Raw genomic sequence first — 20,105 nt, 5'->3', positions numbered from 1 at the left:
AGGATCATTCATCCAGTAATAGTTAAGGAGGAAAGAATGGAGCATATGAATCAAGGAAGGATTAATAGAAAGGAACGGGTAGAAAATAAGGAAGTGACTATTTCAAAGGGCATTAATTATGAAAGGTTGTACTCTTTCAAAGGGGTGTGTTGTGGTTTTTCCACAACATGCCCCATCTTAATCAAGCTAAATTTAGGACCCCTTTTATTCAATTGGTTCGTTGAATGCTTAAAACTCTGCAACCAATAGCGCATTTTCGTGCTTGCAAAAGCTTGCACACTCTCGTGAACACACACCATCTTGACAATTGGCATGTTTTTGTGCCAAGGCAGATTGCAAAATTTCGTGCCCTTGTTAAATTTAAGCCCTGCTTCTGTGCCTGTAACGTGGTGCGTTTGCACACTTTTTGGAGGGGTTAGTGGTTTTCACGACTTAAAACTTGCATCGTTTTGCCACGTGTCCTCCCTTTGGTCAACCTTGCCCCTAATACTCCGATTTGACTCCTCCTTGTGCTTTAACCGTTGCACCTTTTGTGTGCTGACCCTGCAAATGTCACGAAGTGTGGAACCAAGTTGTGATGAAGCCCGTGGAAGCTATATCGGTTTGATCCCAGCTAAAACTATTGCGGAAGCCCTTTGTTATGCACAAAGACCTTTTGCGAAGCACATTTGATGTTCAATATAAAGGGAATTCTGATTTGTGATGCTAATGATTGTTTAAATGTGTAGGAGAGCGGAATAGTACAAGTGATTTTATCCTGCAATGAATGATGATCATTATCCTAATGATTTGGAATATTTTATCTGCAGGAGTTGGGGAAGGTGATGAAATGAAGTGACCATATAGAGTTCAAGGCGGATTGATGTAAAGAAGAAAAAAACTGTCTTGCGAATTCTATAAGTGTGGAATTACCATTGGATCCCTTGTCAAAAAAAGTTTAAGTGGAGCATCAGATGGAAATTCAAAGGAAAAACGCTAGGTATCTTCGAGGCTGTAATCATGTGTAGAAGAAGGATTCCTCCTAGACCAAGGAATGGAACACAAATGAAGATTCCTCACTACTTCATTTTGTTACAGGTAGTCACGATGCCCGTACATAAGGCCTAATTAATCATGCAAATGGGGAAGGCGTCGCGGTATTCAAAATTCATTATTTTTTCTCTGCCAACCTAACCATTTCTTGGAGAAGTGGGGAGTGGTGGCCGTTCCTCTTGATCATTGTTTGAGTCATTGGTGTTGAGCTTGGCTTTGCCTTTGATTGTTTTGAGGTTTTTGTTGGCCTTACCTTTTAAAAGCAATCCCTTTTCTTGTTTAGTCTGAATTGAGTTATTATTGAAAAACTTGTAATGAACCAGCAAATAAAACTTTGATGATGTTTTGTGGTTTATCTTGTTCTTAGAGTGCTCATTCCAACAGTGAAAGCAATTTTAGATACTGACACATTAGATATTTGCATCCCGAGTCAATTCATGTGTGTTTCATGATTTGTGAAGTAGATGTGAATGTCGATTTAATTTTACAGTGCTAATATGAAGATCTTTTGAATTTTTCCTTTGAAGCTTGCATCCCTTTTCCTCAAGCTGTGAAATTATTCTGGCAAAAGGCTAAGTGGGTTTTAGGGAGTTTGTCTACACAAATGTTTGTTCTATCAAGAGTTAAATCTTTTCCTTTAGCTTCCTTTGTAGTCCTTTCTCTCTTCTCTATTCCTATTCCCTTGCCTTTTGATGTTTATTTGAAGTTAAGAAGTACTATAAGCACATAATTGAAAATCTGATTTAGAAGTTTCAAATTATTGAAGGCTTAGAATTCTTAAATTTGTAGAAAACCATTACACCCCATTTGTCCCTTGTGGGTTACCAACGAATGAACATCAATGTTTTTGAGTTATCTAACATGTTCATGACCCGACTTTTACGAACCTTGGAATAAATGCTTTTTGGCTAATAAAATACATTTATCTTTCAAGAGAGATAATGATAGTTGGTGTATTCTAAATCTGTGTTGATTGGTGTGTCAAAACCACTCGATCAATAGGGTGGTAATTGTGGAAGGTTGTGACTCTTGCAAAGGGCAAACATGATGAAGATGTGTGACTTATCACTCACAATGGATGATATAAAGGGAAGAAGGTTTCATTTGAGGAGGACATGCAAGGGAGAACAATTTGGAAAATAAGTTATTATTAGCAAAAGACAACAATGGAGGGTGGTGACTCAGTTCTTATGAAAGGTGGTGACCCTTTCACCAATAAAGTATTAGGGATAAATCATTCCAAGCATTCAAGGATCACTGTTCAATTATCACTCATGAATCCATGATAACAAATTCTTTATTCATTCATCAATAATCAATCCCTCAAGAAATAAAGCAAACAATCAATTAGCAAGATCAAGCAAACAATCATCAATTCATCTTGGGATCAAGAAAACAAACAACTCAGTAATCAAGTGTCACTCTATCAAATCAACATTCATTCAATCATCATCCACCAGTATGTCAAACTAGCATTCATTACATCGTCACTCATCAATCATCTTATCAACAATCACTCAATCATCACCCACCAATATGGCAATATCTCAAATTATCACTCACCAATACGACAATACCTCAAATAATCAAATCAATGGAATTTATTCAATCAATCAATCAATCATTGAACCATCAAGTTTGACTTGGAAAAAATAATTCAAAATAAAATACAATCTATAATCTGAAAGTAATTGATATGCAAATATTATTGTATTTATTTATTCATCTTCAAGTCTTATTTGATTAAATTGCCAATCCATCAAGAAATATAGGATTAGTAATTATTTGCCTAATCTTTATCAACAATTATGTCTGGAATCAATGTAAAATGTTTGATAGGAATACTGGTCTTTACTAATCAAGCATGCCAACTCCAAGATGGATGGATTGGAGGTCTTGCCATACTTGTGGGTCTAGGGTCTGAATGACTTGGAGGCTCATTTTGTGCCCTTGGTCTTGGTTGAGGGGGATAGTCTCCCGATGTTCTATCAAGCTTTTCCATTGGATCCTAATGTGATTGACTATGGGAATAAGCTATGAAATGGATATTAATGATTTTAGGATACTATGATTTTAATAGAGATTATTTGTAGACGACCATAGATTCTCGATATTAATGCTTTGATGTTAATTAATATTGTTTATAAGACCTAAATAAGGATCTTATCTAAATTGGCATTTTGATTATGTAATTTCTTATAGAATTCTATTTGTAAATAAATTGCATTTGTTGGAATTATTATTTTTTGGCAAAAATTAGGTATATCCCAAACGGGGACATTACAATTTATAAGGAAACCCTTTCAAGGAGAAACCATAGAGGATTGCTTGGACCTATTGTCCAAATCCAACGACAACAAAATTAAAATGATCTTACAATATTTGCAAGCCTCAACCATTGGAGACAACAATCCCACTTTTAGAATTTGCAAGCACCAACGGTCCAACCTATTGAAGACACCAATCCCCACAGCTGATCGCCAACTCAACAAGAGACACCAATCTCTTCTTTTAGGAGTGTTGTCCATGTTTTAACCTAACCAATTTTAAACTTCTTCTCTTGCTTTTCAAATATCATATGACACTGAGACCTAAAATCCTCATGCCAACTAAACGCTTGAAACAAGTTACCTATCTTTTTAGTCATGGTCTTGGACGCCCCTACATGGTTTTTCTCATTGAATCAAGAAAACAATTAAATTTGGAGATCTATTAGGTGTGATATAGAATCCTTCTATAAGGGTGTTCTTGGCATCATCAAAGATATTGTGGCAAATTTTTGTGTCAGGATGCATTATTATTTGGAGAATTTAAAAATTCCAATATCTTGCAAAGCAGTTTACGAAAATAGTTAAAACATGGACACTGGATACTTGAAGCAAAAATAAGTGATGGGTTTTACTTGAGAGTTGTTAATCATCTATTAGCTAAATTTTCATGGAAAAACGAGTCTTTGGTTAAGAGTTGTCAAATTTCCAAATTCTCGTTAAAGTTGTCGTCATTTAATTTCTAAGTCTTAATCAAAGCTCAAATACTTTAAAAATCCTCCAAATAACTTTTTTTGGTTTCAAAAATAAATTGTTTCTGAAATTTAAAAAGGTTAGAAAACTTGTCAAAACTTGATAAGGTCGTGACAACCTTGTCGGAACTTGATTAGGTTGTCACAACCACTAAATTTCTTGATAGCAAGTTTTTAAGCAAAGAGAAATTTGAAAAACAGGGGTTTTGTAAAGTTTTACAAATTTCATTGGAGCATGATGTAGTTGTGAAAACCACTTGATTAGCCGATACTCTATTTATATCCTGTGTAAAGGAGGGCGAAGATAGAGCTTTAAAAGTCATCGACACTTTTCATTGGTTTTATAATTGGCTTCAGAGCCCAAAAAGTGTTTAAAACTTTTGCTTTATGCCGACAACATGGATAGGGCATGTGAACTGTTTTGAAGCAAAGTTTTTTTATTTAGCAACGCTAAGATTATAGGAGCTAAATGAATCTACTCACTATGCACATGCAAATATTTACAGGGAAGAAAAGAACCTCATAGACTTGTACATCATATTGCTTAGGTTTTCAAGTTTAATTTCAAAGACCACACCCTAGCATTGAGACTTTAAATAATCTCATGCAAGGGAGAAAGTTGAGTACATGAAGAAATTACTTGATGTTGTGAGTGAATTGGAACGATTAAACCAGAGGTGCAACAACAATTTGTTGAATTGAACAAGAGATATTCAAGACCCACTAATGAAGAGGAAAGCAGTGATTCTTCTTTAGAGTGGCTCTAAATGAACTTCTAGAGATGGGCTACATAAGACCTCGTACAAGTCCCTTGCATTCTCACTAGTACTTGTAAAAAACAAGGATGGTGCTATGCAAATATATATTGATTATAGGGCACTGATTAAGAAGACCATCAAGAATAGCTATCTTTTGCAGCAAAAAATTGGAGGTCCCTTGCAGCAATCTTCTTGCACTCCCAAGCTGCCTTCACCAATTGGACTGCCTCCATGAGGTCCTTCTATGTGGTCTCCAACTACCGAGACAATGTAGCTAGATGGGTCTCTGCCTCTTTTAGCTGTGTATCTCGCTCCGCAGTGGCCATCAACAATTGCTCTAATTTAACTTCTAAGGCCACTCTCCATTCCTTCTCTACTTTGGTAAGGCACTCTTGCTGTATCAACTCTTCCATTGCGGTTAGTCTGCCTGCCTTTGCCTCAACTGTCGAGTGGGTTGTCTTTTGCAACTCTTAAAAAATAGCACGAAATGTGCTCTCCATTCTCCGTAGGCTACCTAGTACTCCACTTGGTCCTTCGCCAACATTCGGCTGATGCCAAAACTCCATTTCAGGCATCTCAGTATCTAGCCACCCCTGGGCTCTAAAATGCTGCCTAAACTCCACTTTGCATCTGCTCCACATAAATGTTAGGAGTCTCTTTGCCTCAGCTGGCATTAGGCCTATGTTGACCCACTTCGCTAGTTCAACCATCTCTTGAGTGACCGCAACAATATCATCCATCTTTAAGAGGTACCCCTGAATGGTACCAAGGGCATCTTGTGGGCTGAGTTTTGAAACTTGAAGGTGTCCTTCATGTGTCGCTTGTCTACTAGATGTCATAGCTATCACCTCCACCTCTTGCTTGGATACATTCCCCTCACCACGAGATGTGCACTCTCCTCAATCTCGATCACATCCCTACCTTGTTGGTCCTCCTACGTAGTATCTCTGTCTTGGGCTTTTAGGGATCCTTCTGCATGTTGCTCCACATGGATGCCCAAAGTAAGGCTTGGTGTCAGTGGCGGGATGTCTGTAGTACCCACATCAAATCTACTTAGAAAATTGTCAAGCCTGGCATCAACATCCCCTACTGCCTCTTCTGTTGCTCCTTGACCGCAAGTGTATCCCTTTGGGTGCGACAGTCTCACATACCATCCCTTCGGCTGCAATGGCATTCTTATGTACATTGGATCTTGTAATTGATGTGCCAATCCCTTTTGGAGGTCTGTGAGGTTATAGCAGAATACCCATAGGAGTTGCTTGGCCGTGTGGTTTGGAGATACACACTTGGTTCGCTGCCACCAAACGTGTTGTAGGGGACATCATGGCTGGTGCAAATAGCAGCCGAAACGTGTTGTAGGGGACATCAGGATGAAAGCTCACACAATGTGATCCAAAACGTTGATGCAAAAAAGCTCACACAATCAAATCCAGAAGCTCATATTTATCATACTTAGTTCATTGGAAGAACCTACTTGGGTGGGATTAGAAGTCTTGGAGCATCCTGATTTCCATTGCTTGAGAGTAAGAATTTTATTTTGGTGGTGGGGGGTGGGGGACTTGTAATGACCCCTTTTCAATGAATTCCTATCTAGGAACCATAGCCATTTCTCTTTTTTTTTTGTGAGCTATGTGTGATGTTACCTAGTTTCTTGGTGCCTAAATTTTCTTACTATGGAAGTTTCTATGTTCAATCTTCTGTGTGTGAGCTAGTTCTTGGGATTTCATTCTTTGCCATTTGGACATACCTTTTTGCAAAAAATTGCTCCTTTTCTTACCTCTATTAGAGTTTTGGACTTTGCCATCTTGACCTATCTTTTGCTCAGACCTCAACTTCTTGACCCTCGACCTATGGCATGAGTCATGTGGTTTTCTCGATCATTGAACTCCTACATTCCTACTTTTTCCTCTACTCTTGCCACCTGCCCCCTATACAACCTAAATTGTCATTAATGGCCATTTTTTAAGCTGCAATCTCTCTAGAAGCGATTTTCTTGCCTAGGGAACCGTTGTTTATATTTTTGCTGTGGATTCATATGTATGCGTGACATAGAAAGAGGGAGATGATGATGCTTCATTAATTGCGATGGTGGCATCCTTAGTGATCAATGATTCTTTCCTAGATTATTAGGTGTTATTTTGGCCAGGAGCTCATATTGATTGTTGTTTTCAATTTTATGAATAGGTAAACATGTTTAGCGATGAAACCATTGTATTCTACACAAAAACCCTAGCTAAATATTGCTTTGAGCATGTGTTCAAGTTGTCATATTTGAGGATGAAAACCTTTTGGTTTGTAGGGAACCAAAGGATGAAATTCCTTTGGTTTTAATGATTTAGAGGACAAAAACACTTTGACTTGGTCAAATGATCTCATTGGGAGGTCGTGAGAAAGCTTCATGTTTATGGATCTCATCTGAATCACATCTATATAACATACAATTAATTATAAGCTTTCATAGAGCAATTTCAATGTTGTTGGTTGTTGTTGCAGTCAATGTACTTGCTGCTATTGCAGTTGTCTGTTTCTATTATCACCGACTTGTACTTGGATGTAATCTTAGACACCATTACCAACCAAAAAATTCTATAATTGATTTCTCTTTGATATTGTAAGTTCTTTAATTGATATTTCTCTTTGATATTGTAATGCCCCCTTGTCGAATAGGATTGAAGTATAAATAATAACAATAAAATTAAAATACAAAAGAATAAAAACATGAAAATTAAATTAAAATATAAAGCAATATAATTAAAATTTAATAAGTTAATGAATGGTCAAAAGTGATGAATTGAAAAGTTGTGACTCCCTCAAACATGAGATATAAAAGGGAGAAGAGAAGTTCATTTGAGGGGGAATAAATTGGGAATCAGAAGTGCAGATTTGATTGTGAAAGGTTGCATACCTTTCAAAGGGCAGAAATAATGAAGAGTTGCACTCTTTCAAAGGGTGCTAATGGTGAAAGGGTGTGTCTCTTGCCAAAGGGCATACATGATGAAGAGGTGTGACCTCTCCTTCACATTGAGAGATATAAAGGAAAGGAATCAAAAGTAACTAGTGACATCACCATCGATCAGATCAGATCAGAACTGTTATTAAGTTACATGCAGTAACATCCTTGTTCTTGGTGGTATGCATGGGGATGTGCTTAATATGTATGCTTAATATATGAAGCCTGATAATGTTCTTATGCATAACTTAATAGTAATATTAATATAGAGTGCAATATGTATCACAGTCATACTTAATTTCATATACATTCATAGTACATGAAAGACCAATATATTAAACAGTCTAGTCCTTAATCTTTCACTAAACGTCTTTGGAAGGATAGGTCGGTTTGTGTAGGGATAGGTGGAGTAATTCCATCCTAAAATAGGTGAGCCCCAAGAGGTGGTATTGATGGGTATTTATGAAACCATTGGGCCTACTTGTGGAGGTGGTTTCCAAGCACCCTATGATAGTAATTCCCCGTCGTCCATTAGGGTTAGGTAAGTAGTAAGGATGGGCCTAACATATTAACTATTGATTGTATTATGAATAAATTGAATAATCAATTGCTCTGTAGTTTAATAATCTGATTTAAAGCATAAAAATGTATGCTAATTTATTTTAATCATTGAGAAACAGGCAGCCTCCTAGTAGGGGACATTACAATACTATTATTATTCTAATTAGAATTGAGAGTTTTTTATCATATTGGGTTAAAAATATTTAAAGCCGCAGTAATTTGCTATGTTACCCGGAAATGCATCCCCAGGTCAAAATCCCCTGCCCCCATACTGGGGATGTTTCAGAGATGACCCACGGATGTCCTCTCCTCCCTACCCGTCCCCAAAAATTGCAATTTCCCATGAAATGTCTTGGAAGCTTGTGGAAGACAGTGATTCTCAAAGGGGACGTCCCCCCGTCCCCCAGACAGTTGGGGACGTCTGTGGCAATCCCCTAAGCTTCCTCGTCCCAGCACATTTAAAAATTAAAAAAGACTCAAATGCTTTAAATTTTTTTTTAATTTCTTTTTGTGGACCCCCACAGCTTAGCAATACTGCATAAGTGTTTGATAAACTTCACACACATTTAACTACATATGTCAGTTCTAACTACAACAAGAAGTTTGACAAACACTGGAGATAGGTGCTGCAATTGATCTCTGCAGCAAGCACAACTCAATTTCACAAACACCTGAAACTTGGTAATGCATATGAAAGCAATTATAGCTCTGCAACTCTGGATTTTTAACTGATATGAAGGGCAAACATGTCTAAATCACTGCCAAAAGCACTTAGAAATAATGAATAGCAGCCTGTTAATATATTTCACAAACACTTAGAACTTGGTAGTGTGTAAAAAAGTGGTTGCAGGTCTGCAATATCAGACAGGTCTGATGTTTGCAGGTCAAAACAGCTACAGAATTCATCAAACTCCTTACAAAAACAGCAACATACATCACCAGCACCACCAAACAGCGACAAAGGGGCCAAGAAATGTAGGGAGTCATACACAGCATTAATTTCCCCTATATTTATATAGCTGTCCCCAAAATTGGCAAAAAAAAATTGCCGTCTCGAAAACCAGTCCTGACGTCCCCTGCTGTCCCCATTCCCAATAAATTGGGGTAACATAGGTATTTTATCCAAGTTACTCATTAGGGTTTTAAAAGTAATATTTTGGTTTTTTTTCAAATCTGTTTAAAAATAATTTAATCAACATTTTATTTCCTCAAAATAATGGTTAGGGTACTTGCAGGCTTGCCGTCTACCATTTTGAATTTCTTTGGCGAGGTGTTGGCATGCTTCATCAGAGTCACAAAATATATGATTTTTAAAATGCTACACTTCTTGTTGAAGACAATAATTTAGAAGCTCAAAATCTATCACGTCAATTAATTGTTTGAGATCATGGTTTGTTTCAGCTTTGAGTGATGACAAGATTATTGACATACACAATCAAAATTACAGTCTTCCTCATTACTCTTTAAGGTAGAGACTAGGATTACATGGATTTCTGCGAAAGATGCTTATTCATGTTGATGTACTGAGGTTTGGGAAGCTCCTTTAGTTTGTAGAGAAATTTTATGAGCTTGAAACAAATCAGTATGCACATTACAACCAAGTTAACTTGCTCACAAGTATTTGCCCTTGAAAGAGACATGTCAAAAACTACATTTGGCTTCGTATATTTCATGGTGTTGAAATAGCATGGTTATTTTTTGCACATGTGAGGGTGATGATGGAGGTTGTTTTGATTGAAACAAATCTGCATCATTTGCTTGTTTGTGCTCATGGTCTTCAAATTTGTCTTTTGCACCCTCAAATATTTTGGGTGTTTGACTTAGTGTAGTAGTCAATGAGGAAAGTGTGTGCAAGTGCTCTTCTCATCAAAGATAACATCATTGCTGATGCACATCTTTTTTGGGGCTCGATCCATGAGTCAATGCCATTTCAAATCTTAGTTGTGTCCAAGAAACATGCACTTAATGGACTTCTAGTCCAACTTATTTCTTTGCACCTCAGAGATGTGCACAAATGTTGTATGTCCAAATACCTAAAATGTGTAACAAAGGGTTTTTTACTAGTCCAATCTTTTTTAGGAGTTATTCTATGAAGCACATTTTGTATGCATTGTTTAATAAAGACATTGCTGTGTGAATCATTTATGTTTAAAAGTCAGGAACTAGATTGTGTCTTTCAACATGTTGTGTGCTATGCTGATGCTGGTACAATTATGCCTTTTGAAACATTATTTTTGAAGTGGTCTGGTTTCTTTGAATTTCATGCTCCTTTAGATATTCTAACTACTTGTTGCTAGTGAATTACCCTCCTTGATTTGAATGGATTCCTTTGAGAGGGTGACTAATTGGCCTTACAACAAGGGCTTGAAACTCTTTGAATTTTACAAATACTTGATCTATGCTAGTCAAGCAATATACGCACATTTTTTTAGTGTGATCATCAAAAAAGAGTTGAACTGTTGGGAATTATTATGACTAGATGTCATTGGCCTGCACAAATTGATATGAATTGGGTCCAAAGGAGCATGGGCTGTTCAACATCATGAAAGGGAGCCCTATGTTGTTTCCTAATAGCACACTCAAGCAAAGATTTTTAGTTTTCGTGACGGGGGATGTCCTTGCACCATCTCATATCTAGCCAAAGCAACAAAATAACCAATATTGAGACGACAAAGTTGTATATGGTAGAGTGTTGCGGATGAACATGCCTTTATTGTTAGTGTTTGATTTGCATATGCAACATCGACAAATTGAAACATTTTTTTAACTACTAAGGCATGGGCATCAACTTCGAGACTTTAGGACTTGTCTTGAATAGAACAGAACTTCTCACTGTCCCGAGGATCAAGGTCAATGTTGAATTAATAAACTTATTGACAAATAGCTCTTTGTGAGTCTTGAAGCATACAAAACTCTCACAAGTCTATATTTTTGGGTTCATAGTGGTAGAGAAATATTGCCAATGCCCTGTTAGCTGCTTCATTTCCTAATGAGACTTGTCCAGTTGAACTTGAAGCAATCAAGTTGACAAACCACTCTTTTGTAATGGTTGCATGTTTGGACGCACAGAAATCTACATACCACATGGATTGATGTGAAGAGGGTACTTATGTCTCTGCAGCATACAACAGCCCTCATCAAGTCACCTGTTGAAGCAACATTCCCTTGTTGCTTTTGGGATTTCTTTTTCTTGGCCTTATGATTATTCTACTATTGCTTCATTGGCTAGACTCTTCATTTGCCAAGGAATTATTTTTGAAGAGTACTCCCTTTTTTTCCATAAATGGGACACTTCATTGGTGCAGACCGAGTGTCCTTTTTTCGCTTGGGTGGAGTGCTTTGACATTCAGGTTTCTTTCCTTATTGTTATGCGAGAGATTGATTGTCTTTGGTGTTAGCCACCTCATCTTGAATTTCTTCTTTCTGCTGAAATATATTCAACAATTTTTTGAATGTAGGCTTTGTGCTAGCCACATTTAGCCAGTTTATTCACACTTGAAGGAAGGGGTAGTGCTCTCAAGGCAGTTGATACAAGAGAGTCACTTAAAATTGTTTCTCCTAATGCTTGGTGCGATGTTCTTACTTAGCTACTTTCTTCAAGAATTCTTCTAATTTTTCACCTCATTGCATCTTCAAGCCAAGTAATTGATTTTGGAGGGGAATAATTTGGTTTTAATTCTTTGCTTCAGATACAGTTTTCAATCTATCCCATGCTAATTTTGCAGATTTGGCTGTGCTAATATGAGGTTGTACACCTGTGACACAAAAAGTACAATGAGTGTCCTTATGAAACCTCTGCTGCTCATTGGCATCTGTTGCAAGCATTGTGATAGTGCCACTCACAATATTTCACAGTTCCTCAAACTCCAGTTGTGTTTGGAGCAAAGTTGCATGGACACGGATACGGTATCGGATATGGATACACCTATTTTTTAAGATCCCCAATATGGATACAGCTGGACACGTCATTCATAAAAAACACATACACATATATTTAACACAATTTTCTAAGTTATTCGAGGGGATTTTCATTACTTCAAAAGCAATATAGACACATAATTGCTACATAAATAATGATAAGTAGATTTAACATTTTACAATATGCAAAAATAGAAGAGTTGCATTGGAAGATAACCCCCAAAAATGGGTCACTAAAATAGAAAAACATTTCATTTGTCTTTCTCATTTGGTGTAGGTTTTGTTAATACCATTTTTTCTTTTTAAAATGCATTAACGAAGTTTTTTAAAATTAAATTTAGGAAGATTTACATCAATTTTGTTTAAAAATCAAATCACATTAGTATTTAGCATGGCTGGAAATCAAGTATTTTTGGGCATGCGTGTGTACAATATTCGACATCTATCTGGGCTGTATCGGATAAGTAGCCGTTTCAGAAACGGGAACGGATATGGGGAAACGTGTTCCCGGGGAGGGCAAAGGAGTTTCCGGCAACTCTGGTTTGGAGTTTGGTTTTTTAGATTGAATAATTATTATTCTCGCAACATTTGAGAACTCAAAAGCATTATCTTAAGAGCATTTGAAGCCATTTTTGTTGATTACGAGGGTTCCTTATCTCTGCAAATATGTTCCCCTTTCTTATACCTGCCTGAATGATATATTGAGCCTCTCGCTATACTGAACCGTTTTAAATATCCTCCTTTTATTTGAAAGAAGATGATCCTTTCTATATACCTAGTGGTATGTGAAAAGGGCTTTTAGGCATGTGAAAGTAGGATGGTACGTGGTACCTCAAGAGTATGTGAAAGGGATAGCTTCCGTGATACTTTGTGATGACATGCTAATGGTTTTATGGGCTAATGATAGTGCATAAATGAATGGGAAATGGAGTGGAAATTTGCAAAGAATTTAATCTTTATTTCTTTATGTCGATTTATAGGGTTGATGTCATATATGTTGTTGCAGATTTGTTAGGCATTTTATGCAGTTATTCATCACGATGGCTTTTTTTGTAAGTGTGAATTAGATGCATCGCATATGCTGAATGTTTGTTATCTGTTGTAACAAAAGATCATGGCTTACTTTATTATTTTTAAAATGCTCAAAATTTTTCTTCTTGTATATCTAACAAAATTAATATAGATATTTTCTATATTCGATATATATTCTATGCACTTATATTTGATTTTACATTTATATCAAGTTTAAAGCTTCCGATAGCTGAATATCTATATACATTGTTAATAAACAAAAATGAATTTGACTAATCTGCCACTTTATAGGCACAAAGGGTAAGATTAAAAATGTTTGAAAAGGCTTATGCAATTTTAATTTCTTTGCGGTCATGACACACGTAGGAGAGTGATCACACCACTTGACAGGCACCAAGGGTAAGATTAAAAACCTTTGAAAAGACTCATACTGTTCTAACTTCTTTGCGGTCATGCCACACTTTGGAGACTGATCACACCACTTGGCAGGCACCAACGGTAAGATTGAAAACCTTTGAAAAGACTCATACTGTTTCAATTTCTTTGCCACCATGTTACACCACACCTAGGATATAGAACACACCTTTCATCATCATATTCCTATTGATGAATGAGTAATGCTAGTTTCTACTAGCATGATGGATTTTTTGATGGGTTGCAACTTTTACTGCTTCGCATAGTGTTCATTAGGCCTTGAGGTAGATTTTAATCAGTGTTCCACGGGGACGCGTCCCCCCCCTTTTTGGGCGCATCCCCCCGTTAGAAACGTTTCAGGTCCACATCCTCTGCCGTCCTGCCACCGCCACCCAAGCGCCACGTCTCCGCATCCTCGCGTCTCCCAGGGAGATGTGGAGACGTGGAGACGTCTCCTCGGGAGACGTCTGGGCGTCTCCCAGAGAGACATGGAGACACCTCCACGTCTCCTTGGGAGACGTTTGGGCGCCTCCCCGTCCTTTGAGAGACGTGCAGACGTCTCTCCAGGGACGGGTAGACACCCATACGTCTCCTTTCGCCCCCACGTATATGCAATGTTTAAAATAAAATTTAAAAAAAAAGTGACTTTTTAAGTTTTTTGAGGGTTAAGGGGTAACTCTAATTGGACGTGGGCCAATAGAAAAATAACACCCGACGCCTTTAGAAAATAATAAAAGTATTTTTGGCCTTGTGGGGCGCTGCCCCTCGACCCCGCCTTGTATCGCGAAAGGGGCACTGCCCCTTGACCCCAACTTGGGGGCGTTGCCCCCAAAACCCCGTTGAAAAATATAGGGGGAAACCGCGCCGATAGAAGTAGGGAAATTCTAATCTCCGAGTTTGATTAGGCTCCATATAACAACACAACTTAGAAATCTTGGTATTTAGATTTAGTATTTCAAATTTCCTAGTCTCATTTGAAATGTAATTCTTATACTGTAATACTATCATACATCTTTTCAAAACTAGTTTTTCAAGTACTATATGTTTATGTATAACTATATCAGCACCACCACCCTGCCACCTCCCACCTTGGTCCCCCCGCCGTCCCCAAACTTAGGCCCTTGGTCCCCCCGTCTCGGAGACGCGTCCCCCCGTCCCCAATGCCCGTGGAACACTGACTTTAATTGGCTTTTGGCAACATGACAGACAAAAAACTACATGGATTCTAGGTGTTTGCTCTTGTCTATGAGAATTTGGCCATCTACTATGCAGTAGACTAGTAGTTGTCTCACTCTTAGTTTAGTAACTCTAAAGTACTGATCGACCATATGAGGAAAGTGGAAGGATTTTTTTTTCTTAGCCCACGACCACCATTTCATTCTTTGTACCATTATTGGAGCCTCTACTATCTTTCTCCATCTATGCTTCATGGAGTTATGGCGATGGGGACTAGGGGACAGCAATTCATGTTTCCGGTACGAGTGTACTTTTGGGCCAATTTTTAGTGGATGACTATTAAAAAAATAGGGAAATTTTAAAAAATATAGAGAAATTCCAAATATTCATATCATAACATTGATAAAGCATTCATCATAGACTTTATAGAACCTTTGTGAGCGTGGATAATTGAATAGGAATCATGGGTATTTTACTATTTTTGCTTAATGAAAATGGTATTTCTTGCCAACTATGACTTAACTTATACTCAATAGTATAATTAACATTGAATATAGCATGCTCGATGGAAGTCCTTGTATGCTAAACAAGTTGTCCACTGTATGAAACAAGATAATCCTTGATTGTGGCTTTGATTGTGAAGATGTAGAGATTTGCACGAGGGGATATGTATTTTGCAGATTTCCTGATCATGAATAATCATTGGTGTAATACTTGGTTAGACTTATAATTTGATGGGGGTTTGGAGGCAAAACCCCCAATGGGGTCAAGGGCCAGTGCTGCTTGTGACAGTATATTGGAAATGCAGATGAAGAGCAATGAGCAAATATTTTATTAATGGAGCAGAAATATGGAGAAGAGATGGTTGGTTAGTCGATAACTAACTATTCAACCATCTGACTAACTGACAACATAATTAAACAATAATGACCCATTCTTGTTTAATATTATGTGTATTCCTATTGTAAGGAATTAATATTAATTATATTTTCTAACAGTATGTGCCACTGATTTGACTAATAAATCACTTTTGGTATTTGTTTGTATTCATGATTTTCATTCCTTCATTTATTTTCTAATGGATGGGTATCTATCATAATGTTTAATATTTTGCTTCAGCAGCAAATCCTATGCATGTCTGTTGCTTGCATATTTTGAGTAGCGCTTGTAAACTCATTCTTCTCATTTCTGGCATACTCTTTCATACCCGGGCAGAGTGTGGAGCAAATAGGGAGCAGAGGTGCTCGGATGAACATAGAAAGCAATCAGCTTCACCTGTATTCAAGTACTGATATTGAGGTAAAGCATAACTTAAATTACATTTTCTGCTCAATTTTTTTTTTCGTACTACTTATAACATCTTTGTTTAGCAATTGTAGGTTATTCAATGTGAATATTTCACACATTTAGTAGAGTTATGAGTTTATTGAATATGGATAATTAGAGTTACTTTTAGATAAGAAATTGTTAATCATTGTGACACTATCAATTTTGTCACATAAACATGAAATTCCTGTATCTAAACTATTTTCCTTTTTTGTCCTATTCATGCCTAGTTAAGTCTACGTGGGTATATCTTCTAGATGTCTTTGGTCATGTGAATATGACACTTGTTAGGATAGTTGTTGCATGGACAGATGGGGTTCTCACCTACCCTAATTGCCTTCTTCTCATAGACAAGGGTCTCTATGTGCATTTTTATTATCATGGTTGTATTATTATTGGCAACATATTATTTCTTTTTTGCTTCTTTCTCTTGTGGAAGGTTCTTTGGTGTTGTAGATGATTCCTGTTCATGTGAAATATCTTTTGCCAACTAACATATTAGCATGAGATATTTTCTGTCATCTATATAATCAAGTATTGTCATTGATATGTCATGGTTTGACACTAAGTCCAACCCAGATCATGAAGATTTGAAATATTTTTCAGAGCAATAATCCTTTTTCAATGAACAGCATGAATGGGTAACAAAGCTGCTTGCATATGGTTGAGAAATCCTATGTAAGAAGGTCTAGTAAATGTGATGCGTTAAAGGAAAAAAATGATAAGGTTATCTTTTGCGCCATGCCTATACTTAAGGCAGATTGAGTTGAAGTGTAAGACTTGAATGATAAGAGGATTATTTTATTCATCAACTCTTTAAAGAACTAAAACCAACTCCAATCTTATCATTTAATGACAAGGACAAGTTCTTTTTAGTTGACCTCTTAATTGAAAAATCAGAGTTTATTAGAACTGTGTACATCACATATTGGAGGATATTCAAGTGTTACTGAAACATATCATTGAACCAAGAAGGATTTCTTTTGAAATGAATTGAAGTGCATTTTACAAAAATATTTTGCACAATGGTCAAGAGGTCAGCTGAGTAAAGGTAAGATAATCAAGGATCCACAAAGTATCACAGATTCACCTATGGATAATGTTGGGAAAAAATCTCTATGCATTTCATCATTAGACCATCAAAATGATAAATTGTGAATATGATAATTCTAGTTGTGGAATTACTCACTAAACGTTCTGTCTTTTGTGGATTATCTTAACTGATTTTTAGCTAGTATTGTAAGATAAATGTTCATTTGTGTGCAAACTAGCCCACAAATTGTCTGACCATCCCCACTTTGATGACAAAAAGGATATTATAGCAAATATTTTGAAGAATACTTTTGATGCATCACTTGTGATGAGCAATCACAATCACACAACCTGCTTCCATTGGAAAAATGGTGGTATAACATATTACATTTCACAACTCGACTAAGATAACTCCATTTGAAGCTCCTTATTACTGTTCTCCCCTACTACCAGTTGTTTGTGAGGATTTTCCAAATTACAGATGGTAAATGATTACTTGCAACATTAAAAGAATGCTCTTGGATTCCCAAGGATTTTCATTTTCTTTTATGACCCAAAATAGGGTGAAGCAAGCATGGTTTCCGTTGGCAACATAATTGTATTACACCACCTTTCATACCTGAGCAAAAATGATTTCATTTTAAACTTCCCATTCGTAGCCTTTATCATCGACCACTTCTTGTTTGCATTTGTATTCTAGTGTAGGTATTAAATAATTACCTTCAACATAAATGCAATGTTCTTAAATTTTCCATTAAAATTGGTATGACTCAAAATAGAATGAAACAAGAAGTGTGTCGGCAGCAAAGTGAGAGGCATTTGAGAATGATAATTGGGCATTCCTTCAACTTTAACATTGCAATCGGATGTCTCTCTGATGAAGTGAATGAAATAAAATGGATTTCAAATTTTATGGCCCTTGTGAAATTCTACCCAAGGCTGATAAAACCACTTACAAATGGAGGTAGCCACCTCTTCAAGGATCCACTGTGTTTTCCATGTATTGTGCTTAAGATGTTATTGGAGTTGCAATTTTATTCCCGACATTCTGTAACTTACTGAAGAATGAAATATAATTTTGGAACACAAATTTATTGGTCAAAGATAGTTAATTTACACAGTAGAGCTCTCTCTAAATATTGGATAAAATGGAAAAACCCACATACGGAAGACACTATTTGGGATATTCAATCTGTAGTTTTCCCTATATTTGTTTGCATTCAATTGGAGTTGGGCTGTTATTATGAATATTTGTTCTGTATTGGATTAGTTTTCTGCTGCTGTTTAGAATATTTTTGTATTTTGCTATGTAATAATATGATATCATTAGACATGGTAGATTTTTCTTTTTAGTGCAAAGAATGTTGATTGAACAATCCTACAAGTTGGTCTAGTTCTTTCTGGTGATGCTTAAAGATTCCTTTGTGTTGTGTTACAAGCTATGTTGCATCAAGTTTTTGGGATGCGATGGTAGGGGACAACAAGGGATAGCAAAGGGATCAACTATATCAAAAATAGAGAAAATTCAAAAATTATAGGGAAGTTTCAAATATCCACATTATAACATTGATAAGGTATTCATCACATACATTATAGATCCTTTAGTACACAACATCATAGTTGAATTGAGAGTTCACATGAGAACCACGTAAATCAACGAATGTAAAAAAATAATTGCTTTTATAATTCATTGTTGATTTAGATATGACATATTAATATTATATAAAATTTAAAAATGTAACAAAATGCCCAAAGGCTACAAGTTCCAACTACAAAATGACATAAAACATAGAAAGTATCTTGTTGTGTCTAATTGGCATAAGCTACCATTGCATCAAGATTGGAATCTAACTTGAAGTCATTGCCACCATAAGGGGCTACCTCATCCAATGTAATTTCAAGTAATCCTTGTTGTGCCACCTCAACAATTTGGGTGGTGTATTTGGGATCAATATCTCATCGTATACTCCAGTCCATTGATCTTGAAGTCACAAGCCACTATGCACAATCACCAACTTCTTTGCTTGTTTAGAGGTAAGACCATTCCTCTTGATAGATTGGATGAAGTTGATGTGGATGAATTCCTCCTCGCAATAGAAAAATTGGCAACTTGTGTGAGGAGGGAAATGTTAAGTATTTTCAACTTTGGTGTGGCATGTCCACCATCCAATAGGGTCAATTTGAGCCAATTTAGCTCTATCTGTCGTCACCTTTGATTTGCTAAATGTTGGACCATGAAGATTTGTAAAGGCAAGTCATTCTAATTGAATTATACATCTTTGGAAGGGCCTTAATTAACTTCTCTTTCACCTCTTTGTCATCACAAGGAGGCAATCTCGTTGTCTTTGGTGCATACCATTTGGGATTTACAGTCCCTATTACAAATTGTTTGCTTCATCCACCCAAACATGCTATCAAATGTCTCATAAACCATTTCAAGACTAGGAGAGTTCGTATCAACATATTTAATGATATCTACAATAAGTGAGATGAAAAATCAACCACATTTGCAAACAGAAATTTCAATAAGAACAATTCAATCAAATGACAAGTTTGAAAATTAGAAACAATAAAACCGACAATTTATTGAAAGTCAATATTTTCTTACGATCACGAGTCACCATCAAATATCTTTTGTTGGATAGTTTTTCCTTAAAAAGTGTTTGGAGTAGGCCATCTACTCCACTTTGAATTCACAATCATCAGCTATAGAGACTCCTTCACATCAAGCATCCTCTCTAACAAAATGAAATAATTAGAATACCCAGAGAAACGAGACTCGCCCAAAATCGCCCAAACTCGGAGAGTTCGGGTCCGAGTCAGGCCAAACAAGTCCCAGGGGCTCGGACTCGGACTCGGACTTGGCCGAGTCTGGAGAGTAAACTCG

General features: G+C 36.7%; 1 protein-coding gene across 2 annotated transcripts in view; it reads left to right on the top strand.

Moving 5' to 3' along the window:
* Positions 1-20,105, top strand: part of LOC131069990 (uncharacterized) — a 216,223-nt gene that overhangs the window by 34,113 nt on the left and 162,005 nt on the right. Inside the window, exon 5 of one of the 2 annotated variants that reach the window (XM_058005539.2) lies at positions 16,076-16,159. The exons of the other annotated variant lie outside the window; for it this stretch is intronic. Coding sequence (XP_057861522.2) covers positions 16,076-16,159 — 84 coding nt within the window. The remainder of the gene's footprint in view (positions 1-16,075; positions 16,160-20,105) is intronic. 2 annotated transcript variants of the gene reach the window in all.

The sequence above is a fragment of the Cryptomeria japonica genome, chromosome 6 (assembly GCF_030272615.1).
Source record: "Cryptomeria japonica chromosome 6, Sugi_1.0, whole genome shotgun sequence".
Taxonomy (NCBI): Eukaryota; Viridiplantae; Streptophyta; class Pinopsida; order Cupressales; family Cupressaceae; genus Cryptomeria; species Cryptomeria japonica.
The sequence above is the reverse complement of the archived record's forward strand: the minus strand, read 5'-3'. Positions and strand labels throughout refer to the sequence as shown.